Source organism: Cherax quadricarinatus, chromosome 86, assembly GCF_038502225.1.
Source record: "Cherax quadricarinatus isolate ZL_2023a chromosome 86, ASM3850222v1, whole genome shotgun sequence".
Classification (NCBI taxonomy): Eukaryota; Metazoa; Arthropoda; class Malacostraca; order Decapoda; family Parastacidae; genus Cherax; species Cherax quadricarinatus.
Window position 1 is genome coordinate 11,699,454 of NC_091377.1, and position 16,054 is coordinate 11,715,507.

General features: G+C 38.5%; 1 protein-coding gene across 1 annotated transcript in view; it reads left to right on the forward strand.

The window, feature by feature from the left end:
• Positions 1 to 14,334, forward strand: part of LOC128703019 (uncharacterized) — an 87,642-nt gene extending 73,308 nt beyond the window's left edge. Inside the window, exons 4-5 of the mRNA XM_070103640.1 lie at positions 2,089 to 2,297; positions 12,198 to 14,334. Coding sequence (XP_069959741.1) covers positions 2,089 to 2,297; positions 12,198 to 12,307 — 319 coding nt within the window. The 3' untranslated portion in view covers positions 12,308 to 14,334. The remainder of the gene's footprint in view (positions 1 to 2,088; positions 2,298 to 12,197) is intronic.
• Positions 14,335 to 16,054: the final 1,720 nt, after the last annotated feature.

Here is a 16,054-nt window from a genome sequence, read left to right on the forward strand (position 1 = left end):
TGTATATTTCATGTGGTAAAAATTTTTTTTTCATACTTTTGGGTGTCTTGCACGGATTAATTTGATTTCCATTATTTCTTATGGGGAAAATTCATTCGCATACTGAACATTTCGCATAACAGCCAGCCCTCTTGCACGGATTAAGGTCGCTATGCGGGGGTCCACTGTACTTCTAAACTGTTGTATTCTGGGCACCTCTGCAAAAACAGTGATTATTTGTGAGTGAGATGAAAGTGTTGAATGATGATGAAAGTATTTTCTTTCTTTTTGGGTCACCCTGCCTCGGTGGGAGATGGCCGACTTGTTGAAAAAAAAAAAATGTACATTATTATAATCATAACTAAGTGCTAAACCAACAAGGGTCATACAGTGCTGGGATAGCTATGCAAGACCAGCAAATTGATTCAATGAAGCCAGCACTGAACTTTGACCTTCTATACCCTCAACAAGCACATAGCCCACCCAAGGGTTGCAACTAACAGGCAAGTGGGAACAAGGTGTATACAGGTCGCTGGGCATGGCACTTGCAAGGCAGTGCTTAATTTACCTGTAGGGAGCTGGAGCCCACCCAGCATTGCTGAAACAAACACAGTAATCCCCCCTGACCACATAAAAGAACTACCATCAGGGAAGGATGGACTTTTATTAGTAGACTACTTTGAAGGTTCCTTATTAGTGTAAGAACTGCAGCCTCTCTCTCCCCATAGGGATTTGCATATTTAGACACATTAATATATATTAAATTTATACACACACACACACAGGTGGGGCCCAACTTTACAGCATTTCGTTAATACAGCAGTTTTCAATTATACCCATTCTTCATTCATTCAGACTTTCTACAGTAAATATATTCACTCGCTATAAGCTAAGGAAAAAAATATTTTAAGGTAAGTAATGTGTATATTTAGCAACCACCCAGGGAAGCACTACCGTCCTACTAAGTGTAAAACGGAAACCTGTAATTGTTTTACATGACAGTAGAATTCCTGGTGTCTTTTTTTTCCGTTTGATAAACATGCAAGATTTCAAGTATGCCTTGCTACTTCTGTTTACACTTAAGTCACACTACACATGCATGTACAAGCATATATATACACACCCCTCTAGGTTTTCTTCTATTTTCTTGCTAGTTCTTGTTCTTGTTTATTTTCTCTTATCTCCATGGAGAAGTGGAACAGAATTCTTCCTCCATAAGCCACGTGTGTTGTAAAAGGCGACTAAAATGCCGGAAGCAAGGGGCAAGTAACCCCTTCTCCTGTATACATTACTTAAGTTAAAAAGATACTTTTGTTTTTCTTTTTGGGCCACCCTGCTTTGGTGGGATACGGCCAGTTTCTTGAAAGAAATAACGTGTGTACTGTATATGCATTTTTTTAGGCTTGCCTCTATTGCTCGCTTAATATATGATAGCGTAAACATGTTATCAGGCTTTTACATACATTTGAAAATGAAGAAAAGGCTATGTTTCACTTTACAGCGATTTTTTGCATTACGGCCATAGCCCGGAACCTAACCTGTTGTATAAGCAGGGCCTACCTGTATGTGTTTGTGTGTACAAGTTCTTTTTCTTTTACTGATTACAGTATATACATATATGCTTGATAAAATTTACATACAGGGATACTCACGATTTTAAGCATTGCCATACATTACCTTTGATGAGTTTAGAGTCTTACTACTCTTGGAGCCTGGCTATGGGCCAGGCTTGTCTGGTGCTTGGTTGATTAACCAGGGTGTTGCTGCTCCACATATTCATCACAGCCTGGTTGATCTGGCATCTTGTGAAGATACTTGTCCAGTTTTCTCTTGAAGACTTCTACACTTGTTCCAGCCCTGTTTGATATGTTCTGGTAAGATGTTGAATAGTTTGGAGTCACGAATGTTGATAGTGTTCCCTTATTGTGCCCACCGCACCCCTGCTCCTCACTGGGTTTATTTTGCACTTCCTCCCGTATCTCTCACTCCAGTATGTTATGACAGTATGCAGATTTGGGACCAGGCCCTCGAGTATTTGCCATGATGCTTAAAATTTCTGAATATTATCGCTTTAAAAATACCTTCATTAAAAACTGTACACATTTACAGGAATCCTTCAAAGTCACTTCCTCGGCAGACCATTCGCAGGAAGTCACAGAGTCAACAGCGGAGACGGGCTGGCTCTATATCCTCCAGTGAAGGAGAGTCTCCAACTCGTAAAACTATTAAACAGCATCGCAAAGACATTGGTGCACCAGTGCGCCGCCGGGCCAACAGTCTCGGTAGACTACGTCCAAATGCAAACCCAACGGGAAATGGTCAGTAGCACACACATAAATGTTTTGATTATTATATGTGTTCTCTTATAAGGTATTTGCTATAGTAGCCAATCTTAACCAGTTTTTATGAGCTTACCCCACACACATATGTACATGTATAAAAAATAAATTCATTGATGAAAAACAAAAATAAAATTTAAAGTTCACTTATTAATGCTGGCAGTTAGCACCCATGATGACCAGGAGAAAGGGTCTTAGGCAAATCTATAATAAACCGATTCTTTCACAGGTGTCCCTCCTGAGAAATACTGAAATTAGTAAATGAGGATGTAATTAATATGGCAGTTTGAATCTATACATTTAGATTTATTAGTCCTATATATACACAGTAGACTGTCAATTAACCCTCTGACTGTTTTGGTCGTATATATACGTCTTACGAGCCACCATTTTTGACGTATACATACTCGTAAATTCTAACGGCTTCAAATCAAGCAGGAGAAAGCTGGTAGGTCCACATGTGAGAGAATGGGTGTGTGGGGTCAGTGTGCACCATATAAAACAAATCCTGCAGCAGGCAGTGCATATTGAGAAAAGAAACTCCGACCGTTTTTTTTTAATTAAAATGCCGACTTTTTGGTCTATTTTCGTATAGTATTTATGGTTGTATTCTCGTTTTCTTGGTTTCATTTGATAGAATGGAAAACATATTATAGAAATAGAGGTGATTTTGAATTGTTTTACTATGAAAAGAACTTTGAAACTGAGCTCAAAGTAGGGGAAATGTTTGGTTTTTGCCAATATTCAAAAGTAAACAAATGATGTCATTTTCCAATAAATGTCCAAGTAGCCATTCTAATATGCAGTCATGAATGGATTGACATTATTTATACAGTTTTTTTAGGTAGTAGGTTGGTAGACAGCAACCACCCAGGGAAGTACTACCATCCTGCCAGATGACTGTGAAATAGAAACCTGTAACTGTTTTGCATGATGGTAGGATTGCTGGTTTCTTTTTCTGTCTCATAAACACGCTAGATAACAGGGATATCTTGCTACTCCTACTTACACTTTGGTCACACTCCACAGACATGCACATGCATATATATATACATACATCTAGGAGAAGAAGAAAAACTTTATAAAACTGGGATGCTTGAATGTGCGTGGATGTAGTGCAGATGACAAGAAACAGATGATTGCTGATGTTATGAATGAAAAGAAGTTGGATGTCCTGGCCCTAAGCAAAACAAAGCTGAAGGGGGTAGGGGAGTTTCGGTGGGGGGAAATGAATGGGATTAAATCTGGAGTATCTGAGAGAGTTAGAGCAAAGGAAGGGGTAGCAGTAATGTTGAATGATCAGTTATGGAAGGAGAAAAGAGAATATGAATGTGTAAATGCAAGAATTATGTGGATTAAAGTAAAGGTTGGATGCGAGAAGTGGGTCATAATAAGCGTGTATGCACCTGGAGAAGAGAGGAATGCAGAGGAGAGAGAGAGATTTTGGGAGATGTTAAGTGAATGTACAGGAGCCTTTGAACCAAGTGAGAGAGTAATTGTGGTAGGGGACCTGAATGCTAAAGTAGGAGAAACTTTTAGAGAGGGTGTGGTAGGTAAGTTTGGGGTGCCAGGTGTAAATGATAATGGGAGCCCTTTGATTGAACTTGGTATAGAAAGGGGTTTAGTTATAGGTAATACATATTTTAAGAAAAAGAGGATAAAAATGTATACAAGATATGATGTAGGGCGAAATGACAGTTTGTTGGATTATGTATTGGTAGATAAAAGACTGTTGAGTAGACTTCAGGATGTACATGTTTATAGAGGGGCCACAGATATATCAGATCACTTTCTAGTTGTAGCTACACTGAGAGTAAAAGGTAGATGGGATACAAGGAGAATAGAAGCATCAGGGAAGAGAGAGGTGAAGGTTTATAAACTAAAAGAGGAGGCAGTTAGGGAAAGATATAAACAGCTATTGGAGGATAGATGGGCTAATGAGAGCATAGGCAATGGGGTCGAAGAGGTATGGGGTAGGTTTAAAAATGTAGTGTTAGTGTTCAGCAGAAGTTTGTGGTTACAGGAAAATGGGTGCGGGAGGGAAGACGAGCGATTGGTGGAATGATGATGTAAAGAGAGTAGTAAGGGAGAAAAGTTAGCATATGAGAAGTTTTTACAAAGTAGAAGTGATGCAAGGAGGGAAGAGTATATGGAGAAAAAGAGAGCAAATGAGAGAGTGGGTGAGATGTTATCAACAAATTTTGTTGAAAATAAGAAAAAGTTTTGAGTGAGATTAACAAGTTAAGGAAGCCTAGAGAACAAATGGATTTTTTTTTTTTTTATCACACTGGCCGATTCCCACCAAGGCAGGGTGGCCCGAAAAAGAAAAACTTTCACCATCATTCACTCCATCACTGTCTTGCCAGAAGGGTGCTTTACACTACAGTTTTTAAACTGCAACATTAACACCCCTCCTTCAGAGTGCAGGCACTGTACTTCCCATCTCCAGGACTCAAGTCCGGCCTGCCGGTTTCCCTGAACCCCTTCATAAATATTACTTTGCTCACACTCCAACAGCACGTCAAGTATTAAAAACCATTCGTCTCCATTCACTCCTGTCAAACACGCTCACGCACGCCTACTGGAAGTCCAAGCCCCTTGCACACAAAACCTCCTTTACCCCCTCCCTCCAACCTTTCCTAGGCCGACCCCTACCCCGCCTTCCTTCCACTACAGTTAAAAATAGGAGAGGAGAGTTAGAGGTATTGGGAAGATGGAGGGAATATTTTGAGGAATTGTTAAATGTTGATGAAGATAGGGAAGCTGTGATTTCGTGTATAGGGCAAGGAGGAATAACATCTTGTAGGAGTGAGGAAGAGCCAGTTGTGAGTGTGGGGGAAGTTCGTGAGGCAGTAGGTAAAATGAAAGGGGGTAAGGCAGCCGGGATTGATGGGATAAAGATAGAAATGTTAAAAGCAGGTGGGGATATTGTTTTGGAGTGGTTGGTGCAATTATTTAATAAATGTATGGAAGAGGGTAAGGTACCTAGGGATTGGCAGAGAGCATGCATATTTCCTTTGTATAAAGGCAAAGGGGACAAAAGAGAGTGCAAAAATTATAGGGGGATAAGTCTGTTGAGTATACCTGGTAAAGTGTATGGTAGAGTTATTATTGAAAGAATTAAAAGTAAGACGGAGAATAGGATAGCAGATGAACAAGGAGGCTTTAGGAAAGGTAGGGGGTGTGTGGACCAGGTGTTTACAGTGAAACATATAAGTGAACAGTATTTAGATAAGACTAAAGAGGTCTTTGTGGCATTTATGGATTTGGAAAAGGCATATGACAGGGTGGATAGGGGGGCAATGTGGCAGATGTTGCAGGTGTATGGTGTAGGAGGTAGGTTACTGAAAGCAGTGAATAGTTTTTTACAAGGATACTGAGGCTCAAGTTAGAGTACATAGGAAAGAGGGAAATTATTTCCCAGTAAAAGTAGGCCTTAGACAAGGATGTGTGATGTCACAGTGGTTGTTTAATATATTTATAGATGGGGTTGTAAGAGAAGTAGCTGTATAGTCCTTGTGGCTTAGCGCTTCTTTTTTGATTATAATAATAATGTAAGAGAAGTAAATGCGAGGGTCTTGACATGAGGCGTGGAGTTAAAAGATAAAGAATCACACATAAAGTGGGAGTTGTCACAGTTGCTCTTTGCTGATGACACTGTGCTCTTGGGAGATTCTGAAGAGAAGTTGCAGAGATTGGTGGATGAATTTGGTAGGGTGTGCAAAAGAAGAAAATTAAAAGTGAATACAGGAAAGAGTAAGGTTATGAGGATAACAAAAATATTAGGTGATGAAAGATTGGATATCAGATTGGAGGGAGAGAGTATGGAGGAAGTGAATGTATTCAGATATTTGGGAGTGGACGTGTCAGCGGATGGGTCTATGAAGGATGAGGTGAATCATAGAATTGATGAGGGGAAAAGGGTGAGTGGTGCACTTAGGAGTCTGTGGAGACAAAGAACTTTGTCCTTGGAGGCAAAGAGGGGAATGTATGAGAGTATAGTTTACCAACACTCTTATATGGGTGTGAAGCATGGGTGATGAATGTTGCAGCGAGGAGAAGGCTGGAGGCAGTGGAGATGTCATGTCTGAGGGCAATGTGTGGTGTGAATATAATGCAGAGAATTCGTAGTTTGGAAGTTAGGAGGAGGTGCGGGATTACCAAAACTGTTGTCCAGAGGGCTGAGGAAGGGTTGTTGAGGTGGTTCGGACATGTAGAGAGAATGGAGCGAAACAGAATGACTTCAAGAGTGTATCAGTCTGTAGTGGAAGGAAGGCGGGGTAGGGGTCGGCCTAGGAAAGGTTGGAGGGAGGGGGTAAAGGAGGTTTTGTGTGCAAGGGGCTTGGACTTCCAGCAGGTGTGCGTAAGCGTGTTTGATAGGAGTGAATGGAGACGAATGTTTTTAATACTTGACGTGCTGTTGGAGTGTGAGCAAAGTAACACTTATGAAGGGGTTCAGGGAAACCGGCAGGCCGAACTTGAGTCCTGGAGATGGGAAGTACAGTGCCTGCACTCTGAAGGAGGGGTGTTAATGTTGCAGTTTAAAAACTGTAGTGTAAAGCACCCTTCTGGGAAGACAGTGATGGAGTGAATGATGGTGAAAGTTTTTCTTTTTCGGGCCACCCTGCCTTGGTGGGAATCGGCCAGTGTGATAATAAAAATAAAAAATATTACAATATTGCAGTAGTCTGCATAACATGCCTGAAGACATGACTGATGAACAAAGAAAATGTTATTTTAGAGTCAGGAATGTCTGCATTGTTCATTCTGAACCCTATTTTGAAATTGTCATATTTTTTTAATTTTCGTAAAACTGGCCAAATGCAAATTTCTGGCCACATTATTGGGTAGTTGAAATCGGTAAATGGGCAGTTTCTTGTACTCAATCAATAAACAAAATGGAGTTCTAAAGAAATAGCTATGAGTTTGGTCGACTGGAACGATGGAATTAGCGGAAAATAGGGCTCCAAGTGGTTGAAATCGCTGATTCATAAATATCGCCGAGGTTGCTAACTTCGCGAGAGCGTAATTCCGTCAGTTTTCCATCAAATTTTGTTCTTTGGTGTCAGTACAATCGGGAAAAGATTCTCTATCATTTCATGAGAAAAAATAATTTTTGAAATTTTGTGACACCAGGAGACCCCTCAGGATTTGGGGTTGCGACAGTCAAGGGGTTAAGACAGTAGTTAGGTTCCTGAAAATGCTGTGTTACAGGAACTGAAGAACTTGAGGGAAAAATAGGTTTATGTTCCTGCGACCCCCAAAAAAAGCCAAACCACTTTTTTTTTTTTTTAACCCATTGACTGTCGTAACCCCCAATCCTGAGGTGTCTCCTGGTGTCGCAAAATTTAAAAAAAAAAAAAAAAAAAAAAAAAAAAAATTTCTTATGAAATGATAGAGAATCTTTTCCTGATTGTAATGACACCAAAAAAAACTAAATTTGATAGAAAACTGACGGAATTATGCTCTCGCGAAGTTAGTGACCTTGGCGATATTTACAAATCGGCGATTTCACAACTTTGAGCCCTATTTTTGGCTAATTCAGTTGTTCCAGTCGACCAAACTTATAGCTGTTTCTTTAGAACTCCGTTTTTTCTATCAATTGAATACAAGAAACTGCCCATTTACCGATTTCAACTACCCAATAACATGGTCAGAAATTTGCAATTTGGCCAATTTCACGAAAATTAAAAAATATGACATTTTCAAAATAAGGTCCAGAATGAACAATGCAGACATTCCTGGCCCTAAAATAACATTTTCTTTGTTTATCAGTCACGTCTCCAGGCCCCTCTGATATTACTCTTGCTTTCTATTTTGAATTTTTATTCAAACAAAAAGTAGGTGATTTACTGTTACGCAGACTACTGCAATACTGTAATAATTGTATAAATAACATCAACCCATTCATGACTGCATATTAGAATGGCTAGTTGGACATTGACATCATTTGTTTACTTTTGAACATCGGCAAAAATCAAACATTTCCCCTACTTTGAGCTCCATTTGTAGGTTCTTTTTATAATAAAATCAATCCAAATCACCTCTATTTCTATAATATGTTTTCCATTCTATCAAATGAGACCAAGAAAACAAGAATACAACAATAAATACTATACGAAAATAGACCACAAAGTCATTTTAACTAAAAAGAAAAACGGTTGGACTTTTTTTTTTCTCATTATGCACTGCCTACTCCAGGATTTTTTTTATATGGTGCACACTGACCACACAGACCCATTCTTTCACATGTGGACCTACCAGCTTTCTCCTGCTCGATTTGAAGCCGCTAGAATTTATGAATATACATGTATATACGTCAAACACGGTACCTCGTAAGACGTATATATATGGCCGAAACAGTCAAAGGGTTAAGGTCTCCAAATCTTACAAAAATAAAATACAATTGTTGTTCGTTATTGTTACATGTATTTTCCATTACTTAAGGCTAAAAATGCAACAAAATATTTCTTGCCTTAAATTGTGGTTGCTGGTGCTTGTCGATGATGATGGAGTAGAGAGGCATGCTGAGGCCCATCTAGGCTACCTTTGAAGAGTTTTGAGTTTCACTACACTACTCTGGGTTGAGGTGGATGGTAGTCCAGTCAGTCAGTCAAGTCAGTGGAGTCATTCATTTCAGTAGGTCACTAAATCAAATCAGGTCAGTCAAATCAGTAAGCCAGTCAATAAATTAGTCAAATCATTCAGAAAAATCAGTAAATCAGGTCAGTCATAAGTCATTCATCCAGCTTGTGGCATTGAATTTTACAAAGTGTAAAACGAAAATATGCAGCAAATTGACAATAGTTTAATGGAGAAAATGTTTTAAAAGAAACCATTTTAATCGACGGTCTACTGTATTTTTTTTTTTTTTCAATGTCGGCCGTCTCCCACCGAGGCAGGGTGACCCAGAAAAGAAAGAAAATCCCCAAAAAGAAAATACTTTCATCATCATTCAACACTTTCACCACACTCACACATTATCACTGTTTTTGCAGAGGTGCTCAGAATACAACAGTTTAGAAGCATACACATAAAGATACACAACATATCCCTCCAAGCTGCCAATATCCCAAACCCCTCCTTTAAAGTGCAGGCATTGTACTTCCCATTTCCAGGACTCAAGTCCGACTATATGAAAATAACCGGTTTCCCCGAATCCCTTCACTAAATATTACCCTGCTCACACTCCAACAGATCGTCAGGTCCCAAGTACCATTCGTCTCCATTCGCTATCTAACACGCTCACACACGCTTGCTGGAAGTCCAAGCCTCTCGCCCACAAAACCTCCTTTACCCCCTTTCGAGGACGACCCCTACCCCGCCTTCCTTCCCCTATAGATTTATATGCTTTCCATGTCATTCTACTTTGATCCATTCTCTCTAAATGACCAAACCACATCAACAACCCCTCTTCTGCCCTCTGACTAATACTTTTATTAACTCCACACCTTTTCCTAATTTCCACACTCCGAATTTTCTGCATAATATTTACACCACACATTGCCCTTAAACAGGACATCTCCACTGCCTCCAACCGTCTCCTCGCTGCTGCATTTACCACACAAGCTTCACACCCATATAAGAGTGTTGGTACTACTATACTTTCATACATTCCCTTCTTTGCCTCCATAGATAACATTTTTTGACTCCACATATACCTTAATGCACCACTCACCTTTTTTCCCTCATCAATTCTATGATTAACCTCATCCTTCATAAATCCATCCGCCGACACGTGAACTCCCAAGTATCTGAAAACATTCACTTCTTCCATACTCCTCCTTCCCAATTTGATATCCAATTTTTCTTTACCTAAATCATTTGATACCCTCATCACCTTACTCTTTTCTATGTTCACTTTCAACTTTCTACCTTTATGCACTCCCAAAATTGTCCACTAACCTTTGCAATTTTTCTTTAGAATCTCCCATAAGCACAATATCATCAGCAAAAAGTAACTGTGTCAATTCCCATTTTGTATTTGATTCCCCATAATTTAATCGCACCCCTCTCCCGAACACCCTAGCATTTACTTTTTTTACAACCCCATCTATAAATGTATTAAACAACCATGGTGACATTACACATCCCTAAGACCTACTTTTACCAGGAAGTAGTCTCCCTCTCTTCTATACTCTCTAACCTGAGCCTCGCTATCCTCATAAAAACTCTTTACAGCATTTAGTAACTTACCACCTATTCCATATACTTGTAACATCTGCCACATTTCTCCCCTATCCACTCTATCATATGCCTTTTCTAAGTACATAAATGCAATAAAAACTTCCTACCTTTATCTAAATACTGTTCACATATATGCTTCAATGTAAACACTTGATCTACACATCACTACCCACTCTAAAACCTCCTTGCTCATCTGCAATCATACATTCTGTCTTACTTCTAATTCTTTCAATAATAACCCTACCATACACTTTTCCTGGTATACTCGTTAAACTTTTTTTTTTTTTTTCTCAACAAGCCGGCCGTCTCCCACCGAGGCAGGGTGACCCAAAAAAGAAAGAAAATCCCCAAAATGAAAATACTTTCTTCATCATTCAACACTTTCACCACACTCGCACATTATCACTGTTTTTGCAGAGGTGCTCAGAATACAACAGTTTAGAAGCATACACATATAAAGATACACAACATATCCCTCCAAACTGCCAATATCCCAAAACCCCTCCTTTAAAGTGCAGGCATTGTACTTCCCATTTCCAGGACTCAAGTCCGACTATATGAAAATAACCGGTTTCCCCGAATCCCTTCACTAAATATTACCCTGCTCACACTCCAACAGATCGTCAGATCCCAAGTGCCATTCGTCTCCATTCGCTATCTAACACGTTCACACACGCTTGCTGGAAGTCCAAGCCTCTCGCCCACAAAACCTCCTTTACCCCCTCTCTCCAACCCTTTCGAGGACGACCCCTACCCCGCCTTCCTTTCCCTATAGATTTATATGCTTTCCATGTCATTCTACTTTGATCCGTTCTCTCTAAATGACCAAACCACCTCAACAACCCCTCTTCTGCCATCTGACTAATACTTTTATTAACTCCACACCTTTTCTTAATTTCCACACTCCGAATTTTCTGCATAATATTTACACCACACATTGCCCTTAAACAGGATATCTCCACTGCCTCCAACCGTCTCCTCGCTGCTGCATTTACCACCCAAGCTTCACACCCATATAAGAGTGTTGGTACTACTATACTTTAATACATTCCCTTCTTTGCCTCCATAGATAACGTTTTTTGACTCCACATATACCTCAACACACCACTCACCTTTTTTCCCTCATCAATTCTATGATTAACCTCATCCTTCATAAATCCATCCACCGACACGTCAACTCCCATTAAACTTATTCCTCTATAATTTTTACAATCTCTTTTGTCCCCCTTCCCTTTATATAAAGGGACTACACATGCTCTCTGCCAATCCCTACGTACCTTCCCCTCTTTCATACATTTATTAAACAAAAATACCAACCACTCCAACACTATATCCCCCCCCCCCCTACTTTTAACATTTCTGTCATGATCCCCTCAGTTCCAGCTGCTTTACCTCCTTTCATTCTACGTAATGCTTCACGCACCTCCCATACACTCACATCTTTCTCTTCTTCACTCCTACAAGATGGTATACCTCCCTGGCCAGTGCATGAAATTACCGCCTCCCTTTCTTCATTGACATTTTAAAGTTCCTCAAAATATTCTTGCCATCTACCCAATACCTCCATCTTATATATATATATATAATACACATGCATGCTGTTAATCATTACTAAACTCTGAACCTACAAGGGTCATACAGCACTGTATTTGCATGCTAGATTATAAAATCCACATAAATTTTCTACTCTAGGGCCATCAAGTACTACAAACAACAAACGCAGGCTGAGCATCCCAGGTCGCAAAGGGCGAGCCAAATCGCCTGATGTGTTTGATCAGATTGGATTTGCTCTCCACTACTGAGCCCCAAAATACAAAAGTATAATAACTGTGCATCAGCTGTGACACTGATAGTGCAAAACGTGAGGTCTACTGTCAAGTGAAGTCAGAAACTCTTATAAAACAAATTAATATTCTTTATTGTATATAAAAATTATATACTTGTAAATAATGTATGATTGAATGTACAAGGTCGTAGATGTCATTGTTAATTTAAGAATTCATGAGCTGCCATGAAACACTAATATTAACTGCTTAACAATATTGTTACTGGACTTTATTTTATAAACTAATTATTTTTGAGTAGTGAATTCAAAATGGCAGTTCCTATTTTATATTACATATTTGGTCAGTATTTTGGGTACTGAGTGTAATAATATTACAAGTTATTCCTTTTGTAATATAATTAGATATTCTCTTCATGGGGTGCAATGACAAAATGAGAATCCACATAATTCTGTTTCTATATATGGGTAAAATTAGCCAAAAAATGCAATGCATCATGCAAAATAACATTCCTCTACCGAGCTATAAATTGGGCCTCAAATGTGATAATTCTCTTGCCAAGTTTATTACTATTATACAAATTATAAATGTTTATAATTTTCTTTATATATGTACAATGTTTGTATATATGTAATATTAGGATAATTCTTAAAAAATAAAAAAAAAAGCTGGCTGTTATCACTGGATAGTATTTTTTTCTTTTGAACATAAAGCTATAATAAATAGGTTACATTTTATGGATTTAGAAATTAGTATGAATTGCTTTAACCCTTAAACTATCCAAACGTAGATCTATGTTCTCTCGTGTAACGCTCCGAATGTAGAGCTATGTTTGGACAGTTTAAGGGTTAATTTTTATTGTTCAGTAATATTCCTCTTAACAATATCCAGAGGAAGTTACAACAGACTTAAGTTCATCCTGGACTGTTATTAAGTTGTGACAGAGGGAGAAAGCCAGACAGGTCAGGTTAAGTCATGTGTTTTGAAAATTAGAGCATTTAATAATGTATGTGGAAAGGCAAGCATACACAAACAAAATTGGTATTAAATTCATGCTAGTGATGTATATAAGGGATGCTTCAGAGAGGATCTATATATGATATTATTACAATCAGAACTAAGCACTAAACTCGCCAGGGTCATATAGCACTGCTTTGTATACAATAGAAGTGGGATAGTTTTGGCAGAAGACCAGCTTGAGGGATGACTCTGATCTCTGAACATTACAGTAAAGTATGTTGCAGGTGTCAATGCTTCACATGTCTCCAAGTGTATAAGAAGGGAACAAAGTTTCATCCTTGTATTGGACAGGGCACAAGGAATAGAAACTGTAGTAGACATTGGAAGTATTGGTGGGAAAAGTATTGACAAAATTGTTACGAAGTGCAAGTTTACAATTGAAGGGGCTGTATAGTCCTTGTGGCTTAGCGCTTCTTTTTGATTATAATAATAATAATACAATTGAAGGGACAGTGTGTTATGACTGGTTAATGGGTTTTCACAAGTGTGACACTGGAAGAACATGAAATCTGTTTATCTTCTCATTAACTGCTTACTCTCATGATAAACAAAATCAGATAATGAATTGAGAAGAATGAAAATTAAAGTTGACAAATTGAGTATCACAATGAGGCAATAAAGAAACAAGAAAACATCTGACTAGTGTGCGGATCCCCTCTTCCTTGCTATAGATTTCAAGAGAAACAACCAGTCACAGAGCAGTGGACATGACTTCCAAGGAAAGGAAATACCAGTAATGTAATTCCCATATAACTTTAGACCTGATAGTTGGAAAGATTGTTCTGATTAACAAAATTTTAACACATCCGTTCTCCAGATATCAAACGTGTATCTTGTCAAACTAACAGTTATAGCAATCTTGTTCAGGCATCTCCCACCAATACTTTGTCTGCTCTATTTCTGACAGACTTGAAGAATATAAAAGTGCTCACTGTCATGCAATAACACCACTGTGTAAGCTGGTACTCTGTGAATTATTATTATAATCAAAAAGAAGTGCTAAGCCACAAGGGCTATACAGCGGTACTCTGTGAAACATACCTATTTCTCTTATAACCTTTGAAGAATCTATCTGGCTGAAGTAGCCTTTTATCACAATATTCCCCCAGATTTTAAATGACTGAATATCATCAGCAGTGTGTTGCTCCAGCACGAATCTTTAAGCCTTGGTCTGGTTTCTGTTGATGCTTGCTGGTCCATATATTGTCAGATGCTCTGAACATCAAAATGCTTTGATCCAACATTGACTTTCTCACCTCAAACAGCCTTGTTTTCTGGTTTTCTCTCATCTGTGCCTTGATAATGGTCCAGAAGAGATTGAAGTGTCTTCTATGATTTCTTCTTGGATTTGTTGGTTCATAATTTATTACTCCAGTCGTGGTATTGACTTTTATTCAGGAATACTTTATTTTGTACCAGTAATTCTTAAAATAATAAATTTAATATCACAACATACATAATATATTTTCAATGTTAATGTCATATGTCAAATATATTTATTCTAGTCTGTTTTGTTTTTATATTTCACACAATGTCGATGTTGAAGGGTTCATGATCCTAGGAACTGGAGCAATCTCTCCTTGGACCAAAGCAGATTACCTTCCTTTTCTCAAGTACTACATTATGACACTATGCAGATTATGGCATTTTACTGAGAAGCTTCTTACAGATATAAGTAAACAGAGCATTCTTAACAATTTCCAAATGAGCAAACTTATTTATAAACATTATCTGTCAGTCAAGAGCAGGATTTGAACCTGCATACACTGCATCAAAGTGAATGATACTTTTGACATACAGCCAGAGCCCAGACCCCATAACAATATAACAGAGTATGGTACTATCATTGAATTTTTCCCAAGAGCTCACAGGATTTTCTCCTCATCCACATTGTTTGAAGAAGAATGAGACTCTATGAAGACCTCTCTTGAGCTTTGCTATCTGCAACACTTCATTGCCAACTACAGGAAAAGAGCTAAGAAAATACTACATAATGCTAGACAAGATTCCAACCTCAAAAAAAGCAATAATCTTTCTAAATCCTTAGACACAGCCAATATCAGAGTTTCCAACACCATAAAGAACCTAGTTAAATATAAAAACAACTGTTGATGTTTACAAAATACTATGTGGAAGTTGTAAAGAATTTTATGTAGGTGAAACAAGGAACATAAGCACAACCATACATAACCATGGGCTTCCTACATGCATTGTCACCGCATTTCCGTATAAAAATTTTACAACAAACTGGATATATCCCACCAAGGCAGGGTGACCTAAAACGAAAAATGAACATTTCTCTTATTAAACTTAGCAATGTATACAGCAGAAGAGGTTACTAACCCCTTTCTCCCAGCATTTTGGTTGCCTCTTACGACATGCATGGCTTAGAGGAAGAATTCTGTTTGACTTCCCCATGGAGTATAAATAATTTATGTGGAAATAAACTTGGAATTTGAACAAACACAGAAATGCCTTCCAGAGAGAACATGAACACTTGCACTATTCATCACAACACAAAAGCCACCTGATGAACTTCCCTGATGCTAAGCTATTTATCAAGAAAGCAGACAGGCACAATAGACTCTGCTTGGAATCTACTCTTGACAATCATTATTAATGCAATAACATAGACATCAGGTTCATTCTTAATTTCACAATCACTGGTCAAACTTACTTTGATCACATATAATACAGCCTCACCTTACTTGACGACGGAGTTCTGTTCCTAAGATCACGTCGGTA